At 54.0% G+C, this 23683-nt stretch overlaps 1 protein-coding gene across 1 annotated transcript; it reads right to left on the bottom strand.

Moving 5' to 3' along the window:
• Positions 1-217: 217 nt before the first annotated feature.
• On the bottom strand, positions 218-22739 carry KCNG1 (potassium voltage-gated channel modifier subfamily G member 1). The gene is made up of 3 exons (XM_010958608.3): positions 22465-22739; positions 10239-11038; positions 218-6119 (listed from the first exon to the last, which is right to left on the bottom strand). The coding sequence occupies exons 2-3, from the start codon at positions 11010-11012 to the stop codon at positions 5349-5351; spliced, it is 1545 nt and encodes a 514-aa protein (XP_010956910.3). The 5' UTR covers positions 11013-11038; positions 22465-22739; the 3' UTR covers positions 218-5348.
• Between the last annotated feature and the right edge of the window lie 944 nt (positions 22740-23683).

The following is a 23683-nucleotide window of genomic DNA, read 5'->3' on the forward strand; positions in this document are numbered from 1 at the left end:
ACACTTACTACAACAAATTTATTTCTTTGGCCTTTTACAGGTCATTTGAGTTAGTGGCATGTTCTTTTCAGAAAATGAAGTGAAAGAAATATTTCGGGCTCTTTCACGTTTTCAAACAAACGCCCACAGTACCTTTTCATACATTTAATTAAGAAATACATGTTAAACAATAAGGTCCTACTGTGTAGCACAGGGCACTATATTCTACATCTTATAACAGCCTGTAATGAAAAAGAACACGAAAAGGAATATACACACATATATATAACTGATTCACTATGCTGTACACCAGAAATTAATACAACATCGTAAACTGACTACACTTCAATAAAAAAAAGATATTAAAAAGTCAGTGCTCACCTTTTTGTATTTAAACATTAGAAATGATCCCAGCCAAAACGAAAACCAAATACATGGTTGGAAGCCTGAACTCACATGGCAGAGGTGGTTTCTAAGCAGAAGTCACCAAGTGACCAGGGCGGGGGGAGGGGCGGGTTATTTACCTGCCATAATTGTGGTGTCAGTTTATAGGAATGGATTTTAACGAGAGTCATGCCACTGTCTTACGAACAAACAGGGCTGATGTGTGTATGTATTTTGTAGGACTCTGTATAGAAGTAAGGGATTCACAGATCTGTTGATTTGGCAAATTTGCCAGGTGCTGTTGTAGCTGGAGCCGCAGCTGTGCAGGTCCCTGCCCTCATGGAGCTGACCATCTAGCGGAGAGAGGAAGCCCATGAGCATTACACGCATAATGTGTCAGGTGATCATAAAGGTCTGAGAGGAGGATGAAGCAGGTTAAGGGGCTGGGGCTCTTAAAATACAGAATTTATTATTATGCAGGTGTGGCGAGGCCAACAGATCAGGAGACAACTGCCCCTGAAAAGACAGTTAGTTATACTCACAGCTCCCACGAGGAGGGGGCACGTGGGGAAGAACCAGGGCGGGTCAGGGACAGGGGGCTGTGAGCAATAGCCTTTATTGTGGTTTTCGAGGGAGGAGTGGGTAAGGCAGGCTAAGAAGGCTTAGGTTTGGCTAGTTTGAAAAATTTCAGGGGGCCCTGGGGCACTAGGCTGTCCCTGTTTGTCTGACGTGCCCTGGGGTGGTTAGGGCAGGTGGACAGTGGCCTGGTGTGTGAGAGTCTGAAGAAGGAGGTAGAGGATGGTGGGTGTGGAGGGTGTGGGGTCTGCATGGGTTGGCTTGCATTTGAAAAGCACGCTTGTGGGTGAGTTGTTTACCATCCCTAGGAACTGGCCGTCCCCGGGAGGGACAGTCCCTCCAAGGTCTGCAGGCCCCAGATATCAAAGCGTCAGAACACAGAAAACAAAAGCCATGGTTAATGTACTGGGGGCACGCTAGGAGTGTGGTCCGTACACAGGCTGCGGGGAGTAGGGCAGATTTGGCCTCTCTGTTTACATGACATTTGGGTAAAGACCCTAATGAAGAGAGGGAGCAAGTGGATATATCTTAGGGAAGAGTCTTCCGGGCAGCGGAAACATCAAGTGCAAAGGCCCTGTGGTGGGACTGTATTCGGTCTGTTCATTGAATACAGAGGTTGGCCTAGCTGAAAGGAGAGATGAGGAGGAGACAAAGAGACCAGGTCAGGGAGATGGGGCCGGGAGAGACTCTGGCTTTGACCGAGGGGGATGGAACGTCACCAGGTTGGGGGAGGGCCACTCTGAGCTGAGGATGAGTGTGATCTGACTTGTGTTCCAAGACGGTCCCTCTGCTGCTGTGCCGAGGACAGATGGGAGGGGAGGCAGGAGAGCAGGGAAGCCAAGGAGGAGGCTCCAGCAACAGTCCACATTGGAGAGGATGAGGGCTGGACCACTGGAGGAGGTTAAGTGGTCAGAGCCTCGATATAAGCTAGCAGGACTGGGTGGAGAGCAGTTTGAGAGAGAGGGAGTTAGGCAAACTGGTGCTACGAGGAAGACTGTTTATTTTTTCTGGAGGAAAACATATATGAAGCCATTTTAGCAAACGCAGATCAGAGTGAACATTTTGTTTTCTTTTGCTGATGTCTTCCTCGATTCTCCGACGGCTCCCTGGGCCTGCACCCCCATCATCCCATGTGGGCAGAAATATTTAGTCTCATGTCTATTTCTCCATTAAGTAATCAGTACCTCTGGGGCAGGGACTGAGTCCAGTTCTGTTGTTTCTTTTGTTTTTTGTGCCCCCAGCTGCTCTGAGAGGGCTTGGTTCAGAGCAAGGTCTCTGGAAATGTTTGCTCAAAGAGTGTCTACTTTGCAGACCTGAATTTTCTCCCTGGGAGGAAGGATGCTCCTCAAGGGGACACGCTTCTGAGCCCACAGGCTCCCTCCACAGCTGGGGAAACATCTGGGTCTTCCCTGCTCTGGGCTTCGCACTGGCTGTCCCCTCTGCTTGGAGGGCCCCCTCCCCCTCCTCCAGGCCCCCATTTAAATGTCACCTCCTCAGAAAGTCCTTCCCTGACTCTCTTCAGTGGCTGCACTCCACCGCGCCCTCTGGCCTTCCCAAACCCCCACTGTAAGTCTTAGGGAAGCGCTGAGATCACCGGAGAAGGGGGATGACCACGTGCCCTAAAAAATAAAACAAACTTGGGAAAGGTCTGCTTTGCTGTTTCACCTAGAGCAATGCTTTTCACTCACCATCCCGGGCTATGAGGAGTCAGCTGCCTGTACCAGGGTCAACGGGGAGGCCCCACGGGTGCAGGGGGAGGAATGGTGCCCCCACACTTCAATCAGAACAGCCTTGATGTGATCCGATGTATAGCTGGGCTTCTGCATCGGACTTCATATTGCTTAAAAAACAGTGGAAATGCCACAATGGTCAAGTTGAAGATGGACCTCGTGCATGCTAAGCATGCGCTCTACCACTCAGCTATACCCTCCCTTCTCAAGGGAGGTCTTGAGAGGTGCCCACATCTGGGCCCCTACCTTGGCAACAAGCGGTGACTGGAATCTGGACAAGATGCCATAAACTTGGACTCTCAGTGACCTCAGCTCCTCCTCTGCCTTCAGTGTGGTGGGGCAGGGCTCCCCTCCCAGCACAGCCGTTCAGGGCTCCCTCCTCCACCCCAAAGGGTATTTGCCTTCCACTTCCTTGAGTTTTAAAGGCTCCATTAGAAACTTCTTTGTGTGTCACATTTCTGTCCGTTTATCATTTTCAATTGCCTCTTGTCTCTCTTAGCCACTTGGAAGGGGAGAAAAGGGCGTTCCATAAATCTAAGGTGTTATTATCGTGACGGCTCTGACACCCACTGGGGAACGGAGAGCTAATTAGTCAGAGAACTTACTTTTCAGGCATGAGTCACTGGAAACAGGTGTCAGGGGAGCCTTTAATGAGGCCCTCGTGACTCTGATGCTATTTCCACTCTGCATCACCTCGTGTATCCTGTACAGAGGGGGCCCCGCCTCCCCCCAGAGAGAAATGGAAAGAGAAAGGTACTCGGAATCTCTGGTGCCCCAAGTTAAAAGCGAAAGCCTTTCTACCTTCTGGTCCTTTTACTTGTTTCCCTTTGTTCTTTCACTCATCCCACCAAGGTTTGAGTACCTACCGGGTGCCAGGCACTGAGCTAGGTGCTGGGAGTCAGCCATGAGCTGTGTGGCTGAGCCCCTGCCAGGACAGCACGGAGCTCCTTGGGCAGGAGATGGACCATGAGTCAGTAGCAGAGAAATAAAAGCAATTTCAGGGCTCATCAGTGGATGGAGAAGACAAGCTGGGACAGAGAGCGGTGGTGGGGGTGCTGGAGCGGATTCTATACAGAGGTGGTCACGAGGGGATGGGAAGGAGCCCGCCACGCTGGGTTCTGTGGGAAGGGTGTTTCCGGCAGGCGGATCTGACTGTGTGACGCCCCGGGGTGGGAATGGGCTGGGTGCATCAGAAGGGCGGTGAAGGGCTGGGTGCATCAGAAGGGCAGTTCGGAGGTCAGCGTGGCTGCGTGGAGTGAGTAAGAGAGAGACAGGTGGGAGATGGGGCTGGAGAGGGGGGCAGGCCCAGGCCTGGGCGTTTGGGTTTTATTCTCAGTGTGACGGATGCCGCTGTGGGCTTAGGCAGGGCCGAGAGGGGGTCAGATTTGTTTTACAGCTTGCTTTGTGCAGCCGGCTGAGAGGAGGGGCCTGGGCCGGGACGGAGACAGCAGGGGGCTGGGATGAAGAAGAAAGCAGTGCTGCTGTATCTGAGGGTGAGGATGGGCGTGGGGGTGAGGCAAGCTCCCCAGACTGGCACAGAGGGGTTCTGATCCCTGCGAGCTGGTAAATCTGGTGGGCTGGCCTGGGGTTCCCTCTCTACCACACTTTACCCACACTACACGAGGTCTGGAGGTGCTCCTGGTCGGGAGTGTGCTCTGGAGGTCTTTGGGCGGCGCAGGGAGGCCTTTGGGGGCTTCAGACTGTGCTCTCTGACGGCCCAGGGCACTGTGGTCCACCCTCCCAAAGCATCAACCTAATGTAATCTAGGTTTACATTTAGGTGAATGTAAATGGTAAATGGTTTCAAGCATTTTTTTCCCCAAATATTAAAATGAATGTGGAGTAGAATAAAAAAATCCACACTACTCTTTTTTTTTTTTTTTTTTAAAGATATAGTTAACTGATTTCACCTTTGAGTCAGCAATGCTGACTTGGTGTCCACTTGGCTGTTAGGGGTGCCTTGGGGGAAAAGTTTGAGATACAGGCCTTAAGGTGCAAAAGAGGACAGCGGATGGGAGAGACGGGACAGGGCTAAAGAGAGGCCCAGAGGCGAGAGGAATCAGAGAAAGAAGAACAAGGGACTGCAGTATTTAGCAGCAATTTCCCCAGAGGTCTCTGCCCTCTCTCTTTTCCTCCATCCCCACCAGGCGTGAAGGACCCAAGGAAACAGGCCCTTTTACTTCTGGTACCCACACTGGCTGGCCTTGCAGGGAGGTGCAGTTTCCTCTCCTAAGAGAGCCCCATGGAAGGCTTTTTCTTTCTGTTTCACCAGCTTTCTTTAATTGAACATGGTCCACACTCAAGACAGACGTGCAGCTGCTGCCGTTGTGTTTTCTCTCCAGGCAGCCCCACGGAGCAAGTCTCTGCTGGGCAAGTTATTTACATGGCGGGAAGAACAAGCCATCTCCTTATGAGGGAAACAGGTATGGGGGCTGGGGCGGGCAGAGGGGCCGTCAGGGCTGTGTGCTGGGCTTCACTTCTGGGCACAGAGGACCAGGGACCCCCTGTGGATGGTGGGGCATCCTCCCTGGGGTGTGGCTTGGTCCCTCCTATGCCAGGGCTGTGCTCCGAAGCAGCACGTGCCTTTGAAGGCTTCGGTAGTGATGGCGATGGCTTCAGGCCACAGAGGGCAGGCAGGGCTGGGGGGCGTCCTGGTTGTGGTGGGGTGTGTCGTCTGGGCTCAGTTGTTGTCTCTGGTGTCCGAGGAGGCACTTCCAAACAAGATGTCACTGTCGTGGGACATGCTGCTCAGCTGCGACTTGGTTTTGATGAGGAACTGGGTCCTCCGGAACATCACCCTCTCTTGCTCCTGCTTGAGCTCCAGGTAGGAGCGGGAGAAGGTGTGGAAGATGGAGGTCACAGGGAAGGCCATGAGGAGGATGCCGCTGAGGATGCTGCTGAGCGCCACCACCTGGCCGGGCGTGCTCCGGGGTACCATGTCTCCATAGCCCACAGTTGTCATGGTGATGACGGCCCACCAGTAGCAGGCAGGGATGCTGGTGAACTCAGGGCTATCGGCCATCTCGTTCTCGATGACGTAGAGGAGCGGGGCAAAGAGGGCGATGGCCACGCAGAGGAAGAGCAGCAGGAGCCCGAACTCACGGGTGCAGCGGCGGGCTGTGAGCCCCAGCGTCTGCAGCCCCAGGGAGTGGCGGGCCAGGCGCATGACATACAGGATGCGCAGCGCCCGCAGGACCCGCAGCACCAGCCCCACCTTGTCCAGGTAGCTGTTGCCCGTGCCGGGCTTGCGGCGGCCCGCGGCGGCGCCGTCCACCAGCAGCGTGATGTAGTAGGGCAGGATGGCCACCATGTCGATCAGCGTCAGCGGGCTCCGCAGGAAGGCAAACTTGCTGGGCGCCTGGATGAGCCGTAGGAGGAACTCGAGGGAGAACCAGCCTACGCACACGGACTCCACGATGAAGATGTTGTGGCACATCTGGGAGCACTGGCCCTGGGACAGAGGGGAGAGGTCACAGGAGAGGTCAGCATGGAGCTCTGTCCTGGGTGGGGTGCTGGGCTACCTGGGTGAAAGGTGGTCTGGGCACGATGCCTGTCTCAGCCTGTCCCTGCCCTGCAGCAATGGGTCCTCTCTCTCTAGTTATGCTCGCTCCCTGGGTGATCCTGTCCAGTCCAGGGCCTGAAGCACCATCTTGACACTGACCACTTCTAACCTCTCTCCAGCCCAGACCTCGACCCTGAACTCCACACCCCAGACAGGCTGCCTCCGGGGGTGTCTGATAGGTATCTCAAACTCATTGTGTCCCCAAAATGGCTCCTGATTTCTTTCTGTTTAACATTAATTTTTATTGAGATGTGATTGACATATAACACAGTGTACAAATTTTAGGTGTACAACTAGTTGATTTGATACATTTATATATTGCAACATGATTATCACACAGCATTGGCTAATGCCTCTATCACATCACATGATTATCATTTTTTTTGTGTATGTTGGAGAACATTTACCATCTAGTCTTTTTGGACTCCTGGTTGCCTGCACACTCACTCACCTGTGGGTTCGTTTTTTAGTGATCAGCAATCCCATTTTTCTGGTTGCTCAGGACAGACCTGGCCTCATCCTGACACCTCTCATGTAATCCTCACAAAATCCCATTGGCTCTTCATTTAAAATGATTCCAGAATCAAACTAATTCTCACTACGTCCACTGGCCCAACCTTGATCCAGCCACCATCCTCTCTGCAACTGGCACCTCTTCCCCGGGCGCCCTGGTCCCTTTGGTCCCTTTTGCACACACAGCCAGAGGGACTCAGAACAAGAATCAGATCCTGCCCCTCCTTGCTGAGCATCCTCCATGGCTCAGGGAGGTAGCTCAAGCTCCACCTGGGGAACACCTGGCCAGGCCACCACCTCTCCCACTTCCTCACCCCCTGCCTGCCTAGCTCACCTGCTCCAGCTCCCGGGGCCTCCTCACTGTCCCTCCATTACCCTGGGCTCACCCTCCAGCTCGGCCTTGACTTTCTGCTTCCCTGCAGGATTCCTCTTCCCCTAGACATCCCGTCACTCTGCCCTCCCTTCCTCCAGCTCTTTGCTTCCCTGTCGCCTTCCCAGGGCGGCCCTGTGTGACCTGCTGTTTAAAAACTCCCCTCTTCCTTTGTTCAGTAACCTGATTCCCTGTATCCTGCTCTGGTTGTTCATAATGCTCATCATCTTTTAATACGCTTTATAAGTTACTTATTTTTCATGTTTATTGTCTATCTCAGCCCCATCCCACTCCCTGCCCCCCTGCCCCAGAAAACTGTAGCCCTACAGGGCAGGACAGCCTGTGTCCTGTTCGCTCTAGGGAACCCAGTGACTGGAAAAGCCCGGCACGTGGCAGGTGATCAATTCATGTTTGTTACCAGGATGGATGGAAGAGCCCTAGACTGGTGCTTAGATGGGATGCTGAGTCAAGGCCAGGCAGGCAAAGGGAAAAATGGGAGAGGTGGGCCAGGTGGGGTGGAGGCGGTGTTCTCCTGCTCAGCGCCCCCTGATGGCTGCCCCAGGTGAATTCAGTCTTGTGGTTGGAAGTTTTCAAGAGAGGCTGCAGTTTTACATGAAATCTCCTGAGTTTTACGTGATTTGATAATTCAATACAAAGAAAACACTCTATGGGCCACTCAAACACCTTTGTGTGCTGCATTTGCCACACAGGCTGCCAGCTTGTCGCTCTAGTCTGCAATATATCTGGACAGTGGACTGTCCCCAGTGGATTTGGACCTCAACTTCAAGAGGACCTTTGGCAGAGAGGGAAGGCAGAAACGGTTCTGGCCTGGGGCATCTTGCCGGTTCCTTGACACAGCTGGCTTCTACCAGACCTGCTATAAGAGCTTTTCTCTAGGAATACATTAGAGGCTGGAAAGATGAACTAATAATGTGTGAGGTTTTGAGGCCTCAGACTTCTTGGACAGGAAGCCCCCTCCTCTGGGAAGCCTTCCTGGAATGCGTCCCCTATGGGTATCCTCAGCACAGTTGGTTGGCCTCTCACAAGAGTCCCTCGGCTTGTGTCTCATACTTATAGTCACTGGAGTGTCACTGTCCTTTTCTCCATCCCCCAAATAGACTTGAGGCTCCTTGAAGCTGGAAGACTCATTCTGGTCACCCTGTCTGCCCTCTGGTGCTTAAATACAGAAGGTATTCAACTATGTGCTCAACTGAAAGTGAATTCCAGTGGTCTTCCAAATGAAGTCAAAGAATGGCATTTTCACTGAATCCTGAAAAAGGCCGGGTATTTTTTTTTTTAAAGCAAGTATCAGAAGTTGAATAAAACTGGCTGTATCAGTATTTTCCTGATAAAATTAGGATGACATATGTTGGCACTAAGAGGATATCTACACTAAATACAGGTACTTCCAGACAGGTGTCAAATGACAAGCATCTTCCCTCTCTTCGTTTGGCAGGCACGTAGCATCCTTACAGTTAGCGCTTCCTGCTTGCACATTGCCAGGCATTGTCCACTCACTTTCCGTAGACTCACTCATCGAATCCTCACAGCGCTGTGCGGTGAGCCTGTTCACAGCCCCTTGGATGCTTTGGGAAACTGAGGCACAGAGAGGTTAAGTAACTTGCCTACAGATACACAGCCAGATGAAGTACGATTCAAATTCAGGCCATCTGGCTCTAGCCCTGCCCCCATCATCACTACCCTATATGCTTCTCAAAAGTTCATTTTACTGGTTGAGTGCTGTTTTCTCAATGCTGGTTTTAAAAATTCAATGTATTTTTTAAAAAGGGGCAGGGACTCCCTGTGAGTTATAAATGCAACACTATTGCTACTTTTTCCATAATATATGTGTGTGGAAAAACCCTCACGTGGTGAGCTGTTCTAATGTTAGATCCGAGAGTTCATGTAAAGTGCTTAGCACATGCAGGGTACACAGCCAGTGCTCAATAAATGCTGGCTGGCATGACATTTATGTTGAGTTCATATCACCATACCTATTTCTCCTATTGGTACCTGTCTGAACCTTTCTGCCTGTCTTGAGACTTCCAGATCCCCCACGTTGGGGGAAAGGGTCCCAACTCAAAGGCTGGAGGGTCTCATACACAAGGAGGCTGAACCGGGGAACACACATCTCGTGGACTCAGCTCCCACCAACAGCTGCCGTGCAGGACTGGGGGCCTGACTGTATAAATGTTAAGTTTGAATTTTTAAATGAAAAAAACATGACTCTTAAACGTTGGCAACCGAATCAAAATTTGCGGGAGCACAGTGTGGACAAATCACACCCTTCTGTGGGGCTATATGAGGTCCCTGGCTACCACATGGGACCCATACGTCCATGTTTAAGAAGCTAGAGTTTGGACTCGGTCAGACCTGGGTCTGGGCCAGCTGCTTTGCCTCAGCATTCTCATCTGTCAAGTGGGTGTGTGAACAGCTCCCATACCAGGGTGTGGGAAGACTCACTGAGGAGGTAAGCTGCAGGCCGAGCAGCCGCCCAGCTCCTGGCTCCTACTAACTGCGTGCTAATTGAGCACACACTCTGGAAGGCCCTGAAGGAACCACTTTACCAGTATTCTCTCATTTAACAGAAAAAATTGCTCACTATTTGAATGCACACACATACTTACCATTAAAAATTATATTCAGGACCCAGAAAATGTTTCTGGGATATTTTTATACAAAGGAATCAGGAAAGTTGAGCTGAGAAAGGATGGAGGATAGTGAAATTAATTTTGATGGTATCTGGTTTATGTCATATGCTTGGGGCCAGTCATATCATGAATCACATTGTCCGTTCACTCATTCATTCAGCAGAGTGGCCCAGTGCCTCCTCCATGCTGGACAATGTTGGGGGGGAGGGTGGGGCACAGCACTGACCTGAATGGGCCTGCCGTTCAAGTTTGAATGTGGAGATGGACAACACCCATGTAAACACAATGTCAGGAGGGACCAGGATGCTACTCAGACAGTGCAGTCAGGGAAGGCCTCCTGGAGGAGGTGGCAGTGCAGGTGAGAAGGATGTGGACTTCTAGGATGAGAGTGATCTCACAGACCGTTTAGTTCCTGTCCTCGGAGACCTTCCCTGGCTGCAGCCAGCCTCCCCGCACACAGCTGCGGGCTCTTACCTGCTCCTCCTCCTCCCTCAGGCTGGGCAAGGTGCTGATGGAGAGGTTGACGGCGGTGACGGTGACAAAGAGCACTGACAGGCAGGCGAACACTTTCCCGGGCAGCCCCGAGTGCGGCCTCTCCACCATGTCGCGCAGTCTCCGCATGCAGCGGCCCAGGCGGCCCTCGCCCTCCGCCGGGCCCTCGCTGTCGGGGTCCTCGCTGTCCAGCGCGTCCTCCTCGTCCTCCCGCTCCACCATCTCCGCGAACTCCTCGATCTTCTGCAGGTAGCGGCGCTTGCAGCAGCCGTCCAGGTGGTCCTCGGCGATGCCCCAGTAGAGCAGCTCCTCCTGGAAGGACAGGGCGCACATCTCCCGCAGCAGCCGCAGCTTGCCTGCGCGCAGGAAGGTCAGGATGGTGCCAAAGGCCCCCGGGTTGCGGTCGAAGAAGAACTCGTTGCAGGTGACGTCGTAGTCATCGCACACGTTGAGGATGTCGTCGAAGTTGGTGCAGGCCTTGAGCTGGCCCAGCCGTGTCAGCGGGAACTCCTCCAGCGTGGTCCAGGGCAGCGAGTACTTGATGCCACCCACGTTGATGATGATCTGCCGCCTGCGGTCCTCGGGCTGGCCGCCCTGGCGGGGCTCGTCCTGCGGCCGCAGCCGCTGGGCCCGGCGGTAGAAGACGCCCTTGAGCGACTGGCTCTGCGGGAAGAAGGCCGGGTGGAAGGAGGCGTCGGAGGCGCAGCTCAGCGCGCTGTAGTCGTAGTCAGAGTTGTCTCCCGGTAAGAGGGTCATTTTGGGCCTTCACATCCCTCTCAGGCCTGGCGGGGAGAAGAGGGGAAAGATCCTCAGTGATTCCCGAGTCTCAGCGGACAGTGCTGACTCTGCAGGCATTTGCTGCGACGGGCTCAATTGTATTCCCCCCAATTCACAGAGGGAAGCCCTAACCTCCAATGGGATGCTATTAAGAGGTGGGGCCTTTGGAGATTGGGTTTCCACGAAGTCATGAAGGTGGCGCCCCATGGTGGCATTAGTGCCCTTATAAGGAGCAGAAGAGACATGGAGCTCGCTCTCTCTCCACCACGTGAGGGCACAGTGAGAAGGTGGCTGTCAGCAAGCCAGGAAGAGAGCCCTCATCAGAACCGACCACATGGCACCCTTATCCCGGACTCCCCGCCTCCAGGGCTGTGAGCAGTAAATGCCTGCTGCGGAAGTGACCCAGCCCAGGTGTTTTGTTACAGCAGCTCGAGCTAAGATATTCACTGAAGAGTGAAGACAGCAACACTGTCATTCAGCATCTCCCAAACGTCACGGTTCCTCCACATCACTTACACCACACCCCTCACACCACAGAAATACACTGGGTGCTACTAGGGGCCAGGCACTGAGTACTGGGGGTTCACAGCCATGTACAGAAGCAGACGTGGTCCCTGACCCCACAGAGCTGACAACCTAGTGGACCGTCATGCAATATCTGTACTGTTATCTACTTAGCACTTTGTTTGCCTAACGTTTTTGGTATTTATTTAGTTTTGAAAGCAGTTTAGTGTAGACCAGTAGTTCTCAGCCAGGGGGACATGTGGCAATGTCTGCAGGCATTTTTGGTTGTCATGACTGGTAGATGCTACTGGCATTGAGCAGACAGGGGATGAAGCTGCTGCCAAAAATGCTATGATGCACATGCCAGACTCAGGCCCCGGCGTCCACAGTGCCAAGGCAGAGAAGCTCTGGTGTTGTGGTTATACATGCAGACTTTGGAGCCATGTGGCTTGGTTAAGTTACTCAACCTTAATGTGTTTCAATGTCCTCATCTGTAATACAGGTATAACCACATGACCTACTTCATAGGATTACTGAGAGGACTCACTGAATTATGTACATAAGCAGTGGCTGGGCCATGGGAGATACTCAGTATTTGCTGTCTACTGTTACTAATAGTATTTAACACAAAGGGACACCTTGCATTCCTTCCATACGTGGAAAACTGATATCACTTGCCATAAATAAGAGACAGTGCCCCCAAAAATGCACAGTGATCACAACAGTGCTGTGTTTGCTCATATCTCAGCAAACATCATCCTGAGGCTACAGGAGTGAATTGGGCAGGCACGCTCACTCCTCCAGGAAGCCTTCCTTGGCTCTTCCAGCTAAATCAAGAGTCATCCCCACCCCTATAAATCTTCACTCTACTTGCCACCCTGTTTCAGAATTGTCTGTGTGCCAGCCAGGCTCCTTCAGGAGACTGCTGGCTCCCTGGGGGAGGAAAGTGCTTTTTTCATCTCTCAGTCCCTGTGCCCAGCAGCAGAAAAGCGCCAAGTGCTCGACAAATGAGTCCATTTCCTGTCGGGGAGGCCAACACGGTGGGGGCACTTCTGAGAAACCGAGGTCAAAATATCAGCTTACACAGACTTCTTCCTTCCCAACCCTCAAAGCTAAGGGTTTGTGCTACTAGGATGAGACGGCTTATTCATTAATAGTTTGTGGGCTGCATTTGGTTCACAAATATTTTGCCCGGCTTGGAGAAGATTCTGAAAATGGAGAAATTTCATGAAAAAATTCATTTATCTTGAGAAATCAGACGATCTGGTAATTTGGCTTAAATTCCAGCTGAGAACTGAGTTCCCCTTTTAGGCTGGGCATGCCTGCTGCAACCTGCCACAGTTCCCACCCTGCCTTGGTGTCTTTCCAACACCCCCCTCTATGTATGGTCTCATGTATGTTTCCTTTCTGGCTCCTGGAGGCATTTCAGTTTGAGACCCCCAGACTACAGCAACAGAACTCTCCAGAATTAAGATGATCCACAGAAAAGGACTCTAATACTTTGCTTTAAAAAAAACTCACCATCCATCCCCCATGGATGCAGGTGGTACCAGCAAAGTCTACCAATTCCAAATGGAAACCCTGAGTGTCCATCTGTGCTATGGACGTGTCCAGGGGACACACACGCACGCACACACACACACACACACCCTTGCGTGGATGAGAAACAGTGTTTAACAGGAGCCACAGAGGTTTCCAAATTCCAAAGGGGCTCCTTCCTAACAGAAATTCTTTTACAAAAGCAAACACCCCTCCACTCGTTCAGCTTTGGGGAAAGCTACAGTTTCACAGATCAGGTTTTGGAAAACTAGGGTACACCTGTGTTTGAAGAAAGATGATTTGATTTTAAAGCTTTAAGAGTGTTTTTTAACTTCACCTAAAATTGGAACTCATCTCCTCAGGCAAAGCCTGCCAGAATCCCTCGGAGAAGGATCGCTTTTAGGCACTTCATGTTAGTGCTACTGCTTTTGAGCTTTGCTGCTTTATCTTTGCCACCAAAGACAAGAGATAAAAAAAAAAAAAAACAAAACCAAACCAAAAAAAAAAAAAAAAAATCCGACATTCTGTTTGGCAAGAACGATGATGGAGGCAGACACACTCCTCTCATCCTGCAAGCCCCGGGGCGCTCTGGTGAACCCCCTCCACCTGTAATCACCTCTTTCCTTGCAGGATTTTCTCCTTTCAACCCTCCTTGCTTTCCGCTGGAGGGATTAACGACTCCTCATTTATTTCTCTTGTGACCTGTGTGAGTTAAAGCCTCGGCCTCCTGCTTGGAAAGTTCTCCTGTCTCAGGAGACTGTTTGGTAAGGAGAGGAGAGGAAAAGCATGCTTTGTTCAGGCTGCTTGTACACGGGGGGCCAGAGGTCCCTGGGGAGGGAGGCCCAGAGGCTGGAGTTTACTAAACGAAGGATGGGCACACTTCTCCCGAGCCTCTGGTCTAGGGGTTACCCGGTCTGACAGGTGTGGGGCGAAGGCTCTGCATGCTCATAGGTCAGGCAGGCTCCGGAGTCCTGCTTCCGGAAAATAATGCTACTTTTCACCTAGCCTGACACCCTCACAAAAAGGCTGATCTTTTTAATTTTCCCTGTAGTGTTAGGTCCGTCAGTTCTAGAGCGTGGTGGAATTTAGTGATTTTGCCTCTGAGGGTCTGTATGTCTGCTGGGGACAAGGAAGCCATTGGAGAAAGGGGCTGTGATGGTGGGGATGAGGAAGAGGAGGAGTCCTGAGGGAGCTGTCATTCATTCATTCAACACTTACCACGTGTCGGATGGGCTAGGTCTGGAGGCACAGTAGAGGACGAGACAGACCCAGTCCCTGTCCTCACGGACGTGACCTTCTACTGGGGGAGATCATTTCACGCTGTAGGCAGTGTTGTGAAGGCAACAGAACGAGGTGACGGATGGGAAATGACTGGGGGTCAGTGTTAGCTGGAGAGGCCCAGGAGGGCTTCTCAGAGGAAGGGACCCTGGGGCAGAGCCAGCCCTGGGAGGACCTTGGGGAGTGTGTCTCAGGTGGAGGGAGTGGGAAGAGCTTGCTCCCCAGTCTGGGGATGGGCTTGGATGGTCAAAGACCAAAGGGAAGGCCGAGTGGCCAGGATGAGTGGGTGAGGGGAGGGTGGGAGAAGATGAGCGTGGGGAGGTTGGCACGAGCCAGATGGGGCTGGGGTTTATTCTACGTGGGTGAGGCATCCTCAGGAGAAGAGTCAGAGTGGGCTGGGGAGACCCGGCTGGAAGCCCCTCTAGTCATTCTGGAAAGAGACCATCGAGATTTAGACCAGTGGAGGGGTCTGGAGAATTGCGTGGATTCAGGATGGACTTCGGAGGAAGAGCTGATAGGATTTGCTGCAGGACTGGAGTGTGGCGGGCGAGGGGGAAAGGCAAGGATGCTAGGATTCCAGTGGTGCCATTCACCCAGCTGGCGGATAGGTGGCGCCATGATGAGGCTTGAGCTAGAGGCAGTCTTTCCAGGTGGTGGGATGATGGACAGGAGAGGGTGGGGGCAAATCTCAAAAAGAGAGCAGGGATGGGGGCCTCGCACATGGATGGACAGATGGATTGTGTCAGACCACCACAGCTGACCTGATGATTACGTGTGTTGGAGGGGACACGGTGGTATTAGCTGGTAGCTTTGACCTGGCTGAGCTGGAGAAGGCAGGAGGGTCAGGCTAGCAGAGATGTGGTGAAGCCCAGAGGCCAGTGTCCCCCATGCCCAGTGCCCACTTCCCCGCTGAAGCTGCCCTCCACCCCAGGCCCAAGTGGGGGTGCAGGTAGACACTACTGGGGGGTATGGTCAGCAGAGTAATGCCTCCCCCCCCCACCCTAACCCCGACCAAAAGATGTCCATGTCCTGACCCTAATCCTTGGAACCTGTGAATATGTTAGATTATGTGACAGGGAGGAATCAAGGTTACAGATGGAAGTAAAGTTGCTACTCAGCTTCTTTGGAGGTGGGGAGATTTTCCTGGATTCTCTGGGGGCCTATGTCACCACAAGGGTCCCTAAAAGATGGCGGAGAGAGGCAGGAGAGTGTCCCAGAGTGATGCAATGCTCTGAGAAAGGCCCGACTGGCCAATGCTGGCTTTGAAGATGGAAGGGGCCTCGAGCCAAGGAAAGCCAGCAGCCTCAAGATGCTGAGACAGGCAAAGAATGGACTCTCCCCGAGACCCTCCAGAAAAGAACACAGCCTGCCCACACCTTTATTTTAGCCCTGTGAGCCCCCTGCTAGACCTCTGTTCTCCAGCAGTGTGAGGTAGTAAGCTTGTGTTGGTTTAATCCACTCCGTCTGTGGTGATCTGCTACAGGGGTGATCTGCTACAGGGGGTGCTGAGAAAAAGCTGGTTGTCCTCCAGCTCGGGGGGCAGCTTACTGATGACCCCACACTGGAGAAGCAGAAGGGCCCCCGGTTCTGAAATCAGGAGACCAGGGTCCAAGGCCAGTCACTCTGTGACTTTGGACAAGTCCTGTCCTGTCTCTGAGATGCAGTTTCCTTGTCTATAAAATGGGGATATGAATGGCTCTTATCTCCTTGAGTTATGGTGAGGACTAAAGCAGCTGACATGGGTAATGGGCTTGGCCCAATGCCTGCCCCACAGTGGACCCTCCACAGGCCTGCTCTGCTATTATTAGCTATGGTGGGAGGTCTGTCATTCCCCTCTATCAGCCAAGGGTGACTCCTTTCTTGACCTGATCCAGCGGGACTGGAACCCAGCACTGTCTGACCCTTAGAGCCCGATGCTGGAGGGAGTGCTGTCTGGTTTGGCCTCCAGGAAAGCCATCAGGGATACTGAGGGGAACGAAGGATATTGGTGCCTTAAGACCCAGGAACCCCACTCCTATATTCCCCAGACCCGGGTCTGCAGGGGTTGTGATAGACATTGTCCATAATATATTACTGGCACTTAGATCCTTGACTCAGGATCTGCTTCTGGAGACTCAGGTCCAAGCGAGGAACAAGGTACAAGAACGTGCATCCTGTGTTGCTTTGGTGCTAGCAGGTCCCCTAGTGTCCAGCCCGGGGGGACATGAACAGGAGAGCTGCGGCAGATGCAGATGGCGGACTCCTGTAGGTTGCGCAGGAATTAGAAGCAACGGACTAGATGTAGGTTTAGCAACACATTTAGATCTTAGAAGCATGGTGCCGAGTGGAAAACGAAACAGAAGTTTATAGCACTATGCTATTTATGTAAATGAACACACACACACAACATGACATATTTTACAAAGACTCAAGCACGTGTAAGGATCTGTATCAACCACAGGGAGGGTGCCTGGGGGGGGTGCGGGGAAGGGGAATAAGCTCGGGGACCGGAATGCAGGGGACAATGAATAAGACGGCCTGGCACAGGCCAGTGATGAAGAGTGGTAGGTAGGAAGTACAGAGTGTGGTTAGCCCACTCTGGGTTTTAGTCCAGGTTTTAAAAAAAAGAAAAAGAAGAGCATGGAAACAATCAAGCCACCAGGTTCTGAATCTCCCTGGATTCCATAGAGATACAGATTCCCAGGCTCCTTCCCAGACCATCTCAATCAGAATCCCTATGGGGGGGCCCCAGGAACTGGCATGTTTGAAAACTAGAGCCTGCTGAAGTGTGAGCGAGAGGGGAGGGAGGGGGCCAGGAATGCCTGCAGACCATCTTCGGCCTGGGGCTGAAGGAGCTGCTCTGGGCTTTGGTGGGGAGCCCCCGGCCCAACTTCTAAATCTCCTTGGGGTTCTGGGAGGCTCCACGCTAGGGGAACTTCACTGGAGAAGTGGAAACCCTCTGCTTGGAGGGAAAAACCTGCACTGGGCCTGCCTGGATCAAATTCCCCTTCGTGAGCCCACCAACCTGCTGACACTCCCCATGCAATTTCTTCTCCTTTCTCCTGGGAGAGAGGTGATGTTCAGAAGCTATGACGGAGGCTGAGTACACATTTCCAGAGAGCATTTAAACCAGGAGTTCTGAGGGGCAGGTCCCCCTGCCCCTCAAGGAGGCTGCTCTGTGTCAGCATCTGACTTTGAGGGCAGGGTGCAGGGCCTAGGGGGGCAGGACTCAGGCGTGGGGAGCAGGGCGGGAGAAGGTCTAAGTGAGGCTTGCCTGGCCATCACTGCTGCTGCTGCTAATAACCCTTCAGCCTGATACGACCATCTGCATCCACTAGTCGCCGGCCCTCTTCTGAGCCTGTTTCCTCCCTCTAAAGCGGGGTAAGTGGCCTGTTCTGAGCATCTGGTGAACGGAGGTTTGTTGCAGGTATGATCACCATCACCCGATTGCTCATCACCGTGGCCACATCCCATCAAGGACATGTAGGGTCCCACAAACTATTATGTGCTGATCCCAACTGCTGAAACACCTCTTGGGTCTCTCTGGGGTTTTAACAAACTGCTGTCCTCTCTCAACTTCACTCTTCCAGTCCTATGCCCGTCCCTTAGGACAGAGCTCTCGGTCTTTCTTCTGAGTGGGAGGGGGGAATGCAGAGAGCGCTCGAACCACTCCCAGTGCTGTGACACCACCCATCCCAGCCTCCCTTAATTACACGCTAAGTGGCAGGCGCTGTGGAAGAGCCTTAACTGCACGAGCCCACGTCCTTCCCTAAGAGGCAGGTATTACTATTAACACCCCCATTTTACAGATGAGGCAATTGAGGCTTTGAGAAGTGAAAACTCCTGACTCTGGATAAGTGATGAAGCCAGACTCCATCGAGGTCTGTGGGACTCCAGGCAAACCTCTTTGACTCTGCATCTTAATGCCTCCTTGCATCGTGGGATCCTGGGGGCGGGGAGGCGGGGGCCCACCAGCAGCAGCAAGCCAGAGACTAGGTCTCTTGTCTCTATTTTCTCTGGACAACCTTTTGAAAAGTCTTTGGGGAGCGGGGAGAAGCAGGCAATTGCCCGCAGCTGGGGAAACATCTTTATGCCTACTGTGCACCTGCACAAGAAGAGAGTTAAGAAAACAACAAAACTCCTGGTTTTGTCAAGTTCCGGATTGCCATTTTGGTCTCTGGGCAGAAGAACTCTCCTGTGGTGCAGACAGGCACCAGCGAGGGTGAGGGTGTGGTCCCCTGGACCAGGCTGCCTGGTTCAGCATTTACTAGCTGTGCAGCCTTATGCAAATAAAGTAACTTCACCTCTCTGTGCCTGGATGTCCTCAGCTGTGAACTGGGAACTGGGGTCATCACTGCACTGGCCTCCTAAGCGCTTGGAGCTGTGCCCGGCATGTTGGAAGGGCTCTGTTTGCTAGAATGGCTTCTGTGCAGCAAGCTTGGCACCTCCCCTGCTCGCCCCTCCCCTTGCATTTCCTTTCTTAGAGGAGGAATGTGAAGCAGACAACACCTTCCAGACGGCTGGACCTCAGTGCTGGCTCTCCCTCTCACTTGGCATTGAAGCCACGTCACTCACTCGGCTGGGCCTCAGTTTCCCCATCAGTAACATACACTGACGAGGCACGCTCCTATGGTCGTAGAATGGTTTCTCAAAGACATCCACGTTCTAATCTAACCCATGAATATGTTACCTTCCACGGCGAAAGAGATTTTGCTGGTGTGATTAAATCAAGGATTCTGAGATGGGGAGATGACCTGGGATTGTCTGGTGGGCTCAAACACAAGGATTCATATAAGAAGGAGGCAGGAGGATCAGAGTCAGAGAAACAGACGTGATGACAGAAGCAGAGGTTGGAGTGACGTGAAGCCAGAAGCCAAGGATGCAGGAAAAGGCAAAGAAACGGATGCTCCCCCAGAAGGAACACAGCCCTGCCGACCCCTTGATGAGACCCATTTGGACTTCCATTCCCCCAAACTGAAGGTAATACATTCGTGTTGCTTTACGCCACTAAACTGGTGGTAACATGTGGCAGCGGGAAACTAATCACGTGCAATGCAACTTTCTTAAGAAGAAAAAAAAGGCATTTCTCTCCTGAGCTCCATGGGCTTTGGCTCCTTTCTCTCCCACCACACTGGCCAACCTGTATCATTCCCTGACTTGGAGCGAGTGTCGCGGGGACCCATCACCTCTCCATACAGCCCTTCCCCTGTCTGTGCAGCTTCATCCGTCAGGGCCAGGGCTCCTGGCTGGGCTGACTCAGAGGCGGGTCATGCCACATTAATCCTCAATTAAAACGTTAATCAAAACGGATCCAGCCATTAGGCTGGCCCAGGTCCTGGCATGCTGGCTCTCTGTGAGATGCTGTGCCCGGGTGCAGAATCTGTCTTTCCTGACTACCTCCTGTACACCCTTGTTACAATCCAGCCATGCTGGACCTCAGTCCTCCTTCCTGTGAGCTGGGGCGCCAGTCACTGGGTAAGGGGAAATATATTTGCTGGGAGCTGGGTTCTTTCCTCCTTCCCCCACCTGCTCCCAAAGAGAGAACATGCCAGAGTCCCCCCCGCCCCCATAAAGAAGACAGAGGCAGACTGGGGAGCCTCCCTGCTCTGTTCCTGGCAAGATAACACCACGTGCACGTTTGCCTTGCACCAGGAGGTGCTTTGGGGTGGGAGCCTGTTTGCCTCCTTGCAGCCTCCAATTTGAGAACAGGCTTGGGGAGCAGTGAGGACCCTGGGGGAGCAGGAAGGGGACACTTGCTTAAACAGTCCCTCGTTTCTTTTTCCTTAGGAAGTGTTAAGGCTGCAGTGACTGTGCTGAGCAGGGCGGGAAGGGAGGGGGGAAGGAGGGAGAGAGGGGTTGTGCCCCCTGCCCCCGGAGGCAGGTGTGAGGCAGTCCCCACAGAGCAGGGGAGAAGCTGAGGCACCAGTCAGCTCCTCTCTGTAGCGCATTCACTGTAGGCTCTGATTTTGTTAGACTTCTGCTCTAGAACAGAAGTGGCCAATGGTGGTTGAGTGCTTGCAGCTAGACTTGCCTTTCCCTTTTTATTAATTCTATTTAGAGTGGCTTCTCCAAGCCGCCATTTTCCACCCTGGGGCTCCATCTCTGGGTTTAATGAGTCAACCAAGAGTAGATTCCCAGATCTCTATATCTTTGGCAACCGGAAATCTTGTCTCTTCCTCACATTCGGAAAGGGGATGTGGAGAAAGGACAGCCCAGTCAAGACACCTTTTAGGGGTCTTGGAGGTTAATTCCTCAGTCCCAGCTTGAGTCTCTTAGCCCTGCACCCAGGACACATCTCTCTGCTCTTTTGTTCCCTGGGGCAACCCCCTCACATCTTGCCAGAGCCCAGCTGTGTGTCTGGTGCAGAGAATTCAAAATGGCAGTGGGACGGGACCCTAGCCCCCAGATCTGCCCCATTCAGAGTCCAGGACTCCCCCAGCCTGGGTTCTCAATCAATCCTTGGTACATAATCGAGGTTGTCTTTTTCCAGTACACTCACGGTCCCCTGTGGGTTTGGAGTGTGTCCCAAGACAGACATCTTTCCACTGGAATGGGCTGGCTTAGGGCGTGAGTGATGAGGGCAACCCCCAGGGGCCATCCTCACCTGTCTTCAAGCACACCTTCCCTCCCTCCCTGCTCAGCAGGTGCCTCTGAGCTCCAAGACAGAGAACTTGCAGGTCAGGCTTAGATCTGACAGGTCCTGAGAAGTCTACTCAAGAAAGCTGGCATGCCTTGGCCCCTCCCTTGGCTCCAGCACTGGGCCCGAATCTCCAGCAGAACCAAACTTTCCTTGCTCTGGCGAGGCTCCCCAAAGTGTCTCTGATTGCAGTCATGTGTGTGTGGGTATCAAACACACCCTAGAGACTAAACCTCTGCTTAGATTCACAGAATCAGGAGCAGCCCCCACTCCTGTCCAACACACACAATGAATCAGAGCAGTTCCTGCTCCCTCCTCTCACCTTCCCTGCATTGATCTCAAGGTGTCAGCAAAGGGGGTCTCTGCATCTCTCTCATTCACCTTGGTGACTTTGGTGCCAGACACCCTTTCTGAGCTTAAGAATAGCTTAAGTAAATGCCTGCTGAATGGACAACTTAACTAATACACCCCATTGGTGGGAGCCTGCCCTCATTAGAAAGATCAGTGTTTCTCAACGCCTTCCCCATTATTGCCCACCCCTAAGGAGTTTTCTAAAGACCTTTTCTTCTTATCTAACAACCTATTCCAGCCTCCCCCCTCCCCTTGAGAATGAATGCAGTAGATGAACCGAGGAAAGGCCATTCTGCAACCTGTCCAGTGACCTGCTTATGCACATGGGGGCTGCTTTCCAAGCTGCAAGCCAGCTTCCATCCTATCCCGCCCCCATCCCATCCCTCTCTTTCACAATTCTCTCCCCAGCACAGGGCCTCACTAACTGTTCAATGAACGAAATAATGAACGCTGGGCACTTGGTGTGGTGAGCTGCACATAGTAGGTGCTCAACCAATCTTTATCCAATCCATGGATGAATGAATGAATGAATGAATGAATGAACTTCTCTCTTTTCCTTCCTCACCCAAAGATTCCAGTCTATCCAGGCTGAGCCCCTTGGGGTAGGGAAGCCCTGAAGGCTGAGGAAGCGACCTTACCCTCCGTGAACAGAGCTTTCTCGGAGTCCCCAGCGCCTAGCACACAGTAGGCGCTCAATAAAAGTTTGTGGCAGTAATGAGTGAGTCAATAAAGCCCACTGATGGGATGCTCCATCATGTGCCTAAGGAGTGAATGAACCAGTGACAGACGCCCCTCTACCACCTCCTCCCAACACTCCCTCCTCCCAGGATCCTCCCGAGAGGCCGTGAGAAACGTCTGCCACAGCCAGGAGGTGACCTCCCCCCGCCCTGTCACTTCGTACCCCGGGGACCCCCGGGAAGCACAGAAGCTGGACCGGCACCGTGACCATGGCGAACGCACTCCACGCCGCAGCCCACAGCTGCTGCCGGGTCCTCGGTGGCCTCAGCCGCTGCCCTCGTCGGCTTTCGGGGTCCCCCCGGGGAAGCCGGGGCCACGGACACGTGCAACTCCCCCTCCCCCCCCGGAGCCAGAGTCCGCCCGCCCGGCGGCACCTGGCGAGGCTGCAGCGCGCCAAGTTCCCACCTCAAGTTCGCGTCACGGCGTCCCCTCAGCCGAGTTGGCCGGGCCGCGGCTCCCGTCCCCCGGCTGCCGGCGGGTCCCGGTGAAGTCGCAGTCAGGGGCTGGAAGCCGGTCGCGCCGTCTCCCGGAGCCGCCGGCAAACTTCGGCCCCCGGGCCCCGTTCAGCCCCGGCGCTCGGCCCCGCGGCCACCTGCCTCTGCCTCCCGGTCCCCACCGGGCTCCGAGTGCGCGGGGAGCGCCGAGCCGCCGCCGCCGCCGCCGCCGCCGCCGAGGAAGGAGGGAGGGAGCGGGGCGGGAGGCGGGCCGGAGGGAGGGGCGGCGAGCGGGGCGGGGAGCGCGGGCGGCGGCGGCGGCGGCGGCGGCGGCGGCGGGGGGCGCGGGGAGCCGCGCGGAGCGGGCCCGGGGCGTCCGGGCGGCCCAGCGCCGGACCCGGCACCTCGAATGCGCAGTGTACCGCCGGGCGCCTCGCCGAGCCCCGGCTGGCGCCTCCGCCGCTCCCTTCTCCCCCTTGCCCCGCCCGCCCTCGCCCTCGTGCTCCCCGTGCTCCGCTGCCCTCGGGCTGCACGCGACGCGCCGCGCGCCGGCCTCCTGGGGTCGCGCGCCGTGTCACGTGCTTCCCTTGGCGCTTCAAGTGCCCCGCTGGTTCCGGACCCCTGGCGCCACTGCCCCGCGCTCCAACATGCCACGTAAAGTCCCCACGCTCCGCTGCCCCGGGGCCTCGCGAGCCACGCGCTTCGACATTATGGGGCCCACGCGCCCAGTTCAGTGCTTTTTCCCGGAGGTCCAAGTGCGCCTTTGCCCTTGGGCCCCTCCTGCCACTGAGGGCCAGGGACTGCACAGCCCTTGCAGCGTCAACTTCTTAGGGACAGCACGTGCAGCACCAGGCGCCTTTCCCTTCAGGCCCCGGAGTCCCGGTGGCTCAGGTGCCCGCACCCCATCGACGCAGGGCACTCGGACCGGGTTCTGGGGTCCCCGCGTTCGGCACAGGCCGCCGGCTGGGAGCGACGCCTCGCCTCGGAATTGGTAGGAGTGGCACTTTTGCTGGGGTTTGGGTTGGAGGGCACCGCCCGGGAGAGGGCGCCGCCGCAGAGCCGGCTTTTTAGGGTCGCTGGCCTCCCACCCTCCTTTCCTCTTTTCCTTCCAGTCTCTACCACCATTTCTTACCATCACAGAACCAAGCAAGGTCGGGAAGAAACCCTGATGGGGGCCCGGCCTGTGGCCT

Source organism: Camelus bactrianus, chromosome 19, assembly GCF_048773025.1.
Source record: "Camelus bactrianus isolate YW-2024 breed Bactrian camel chromosome 19, ASM4877302v1, whole genome shotgun sequence".
In the NCBI taxonomy this organism is placed as follows: domain Eukaryota; kingdom Metazoa; phylum Chordata; class Mammalia; order Artiodactyla; family Camelidae; genus Camelus; species Camelus bactrianus.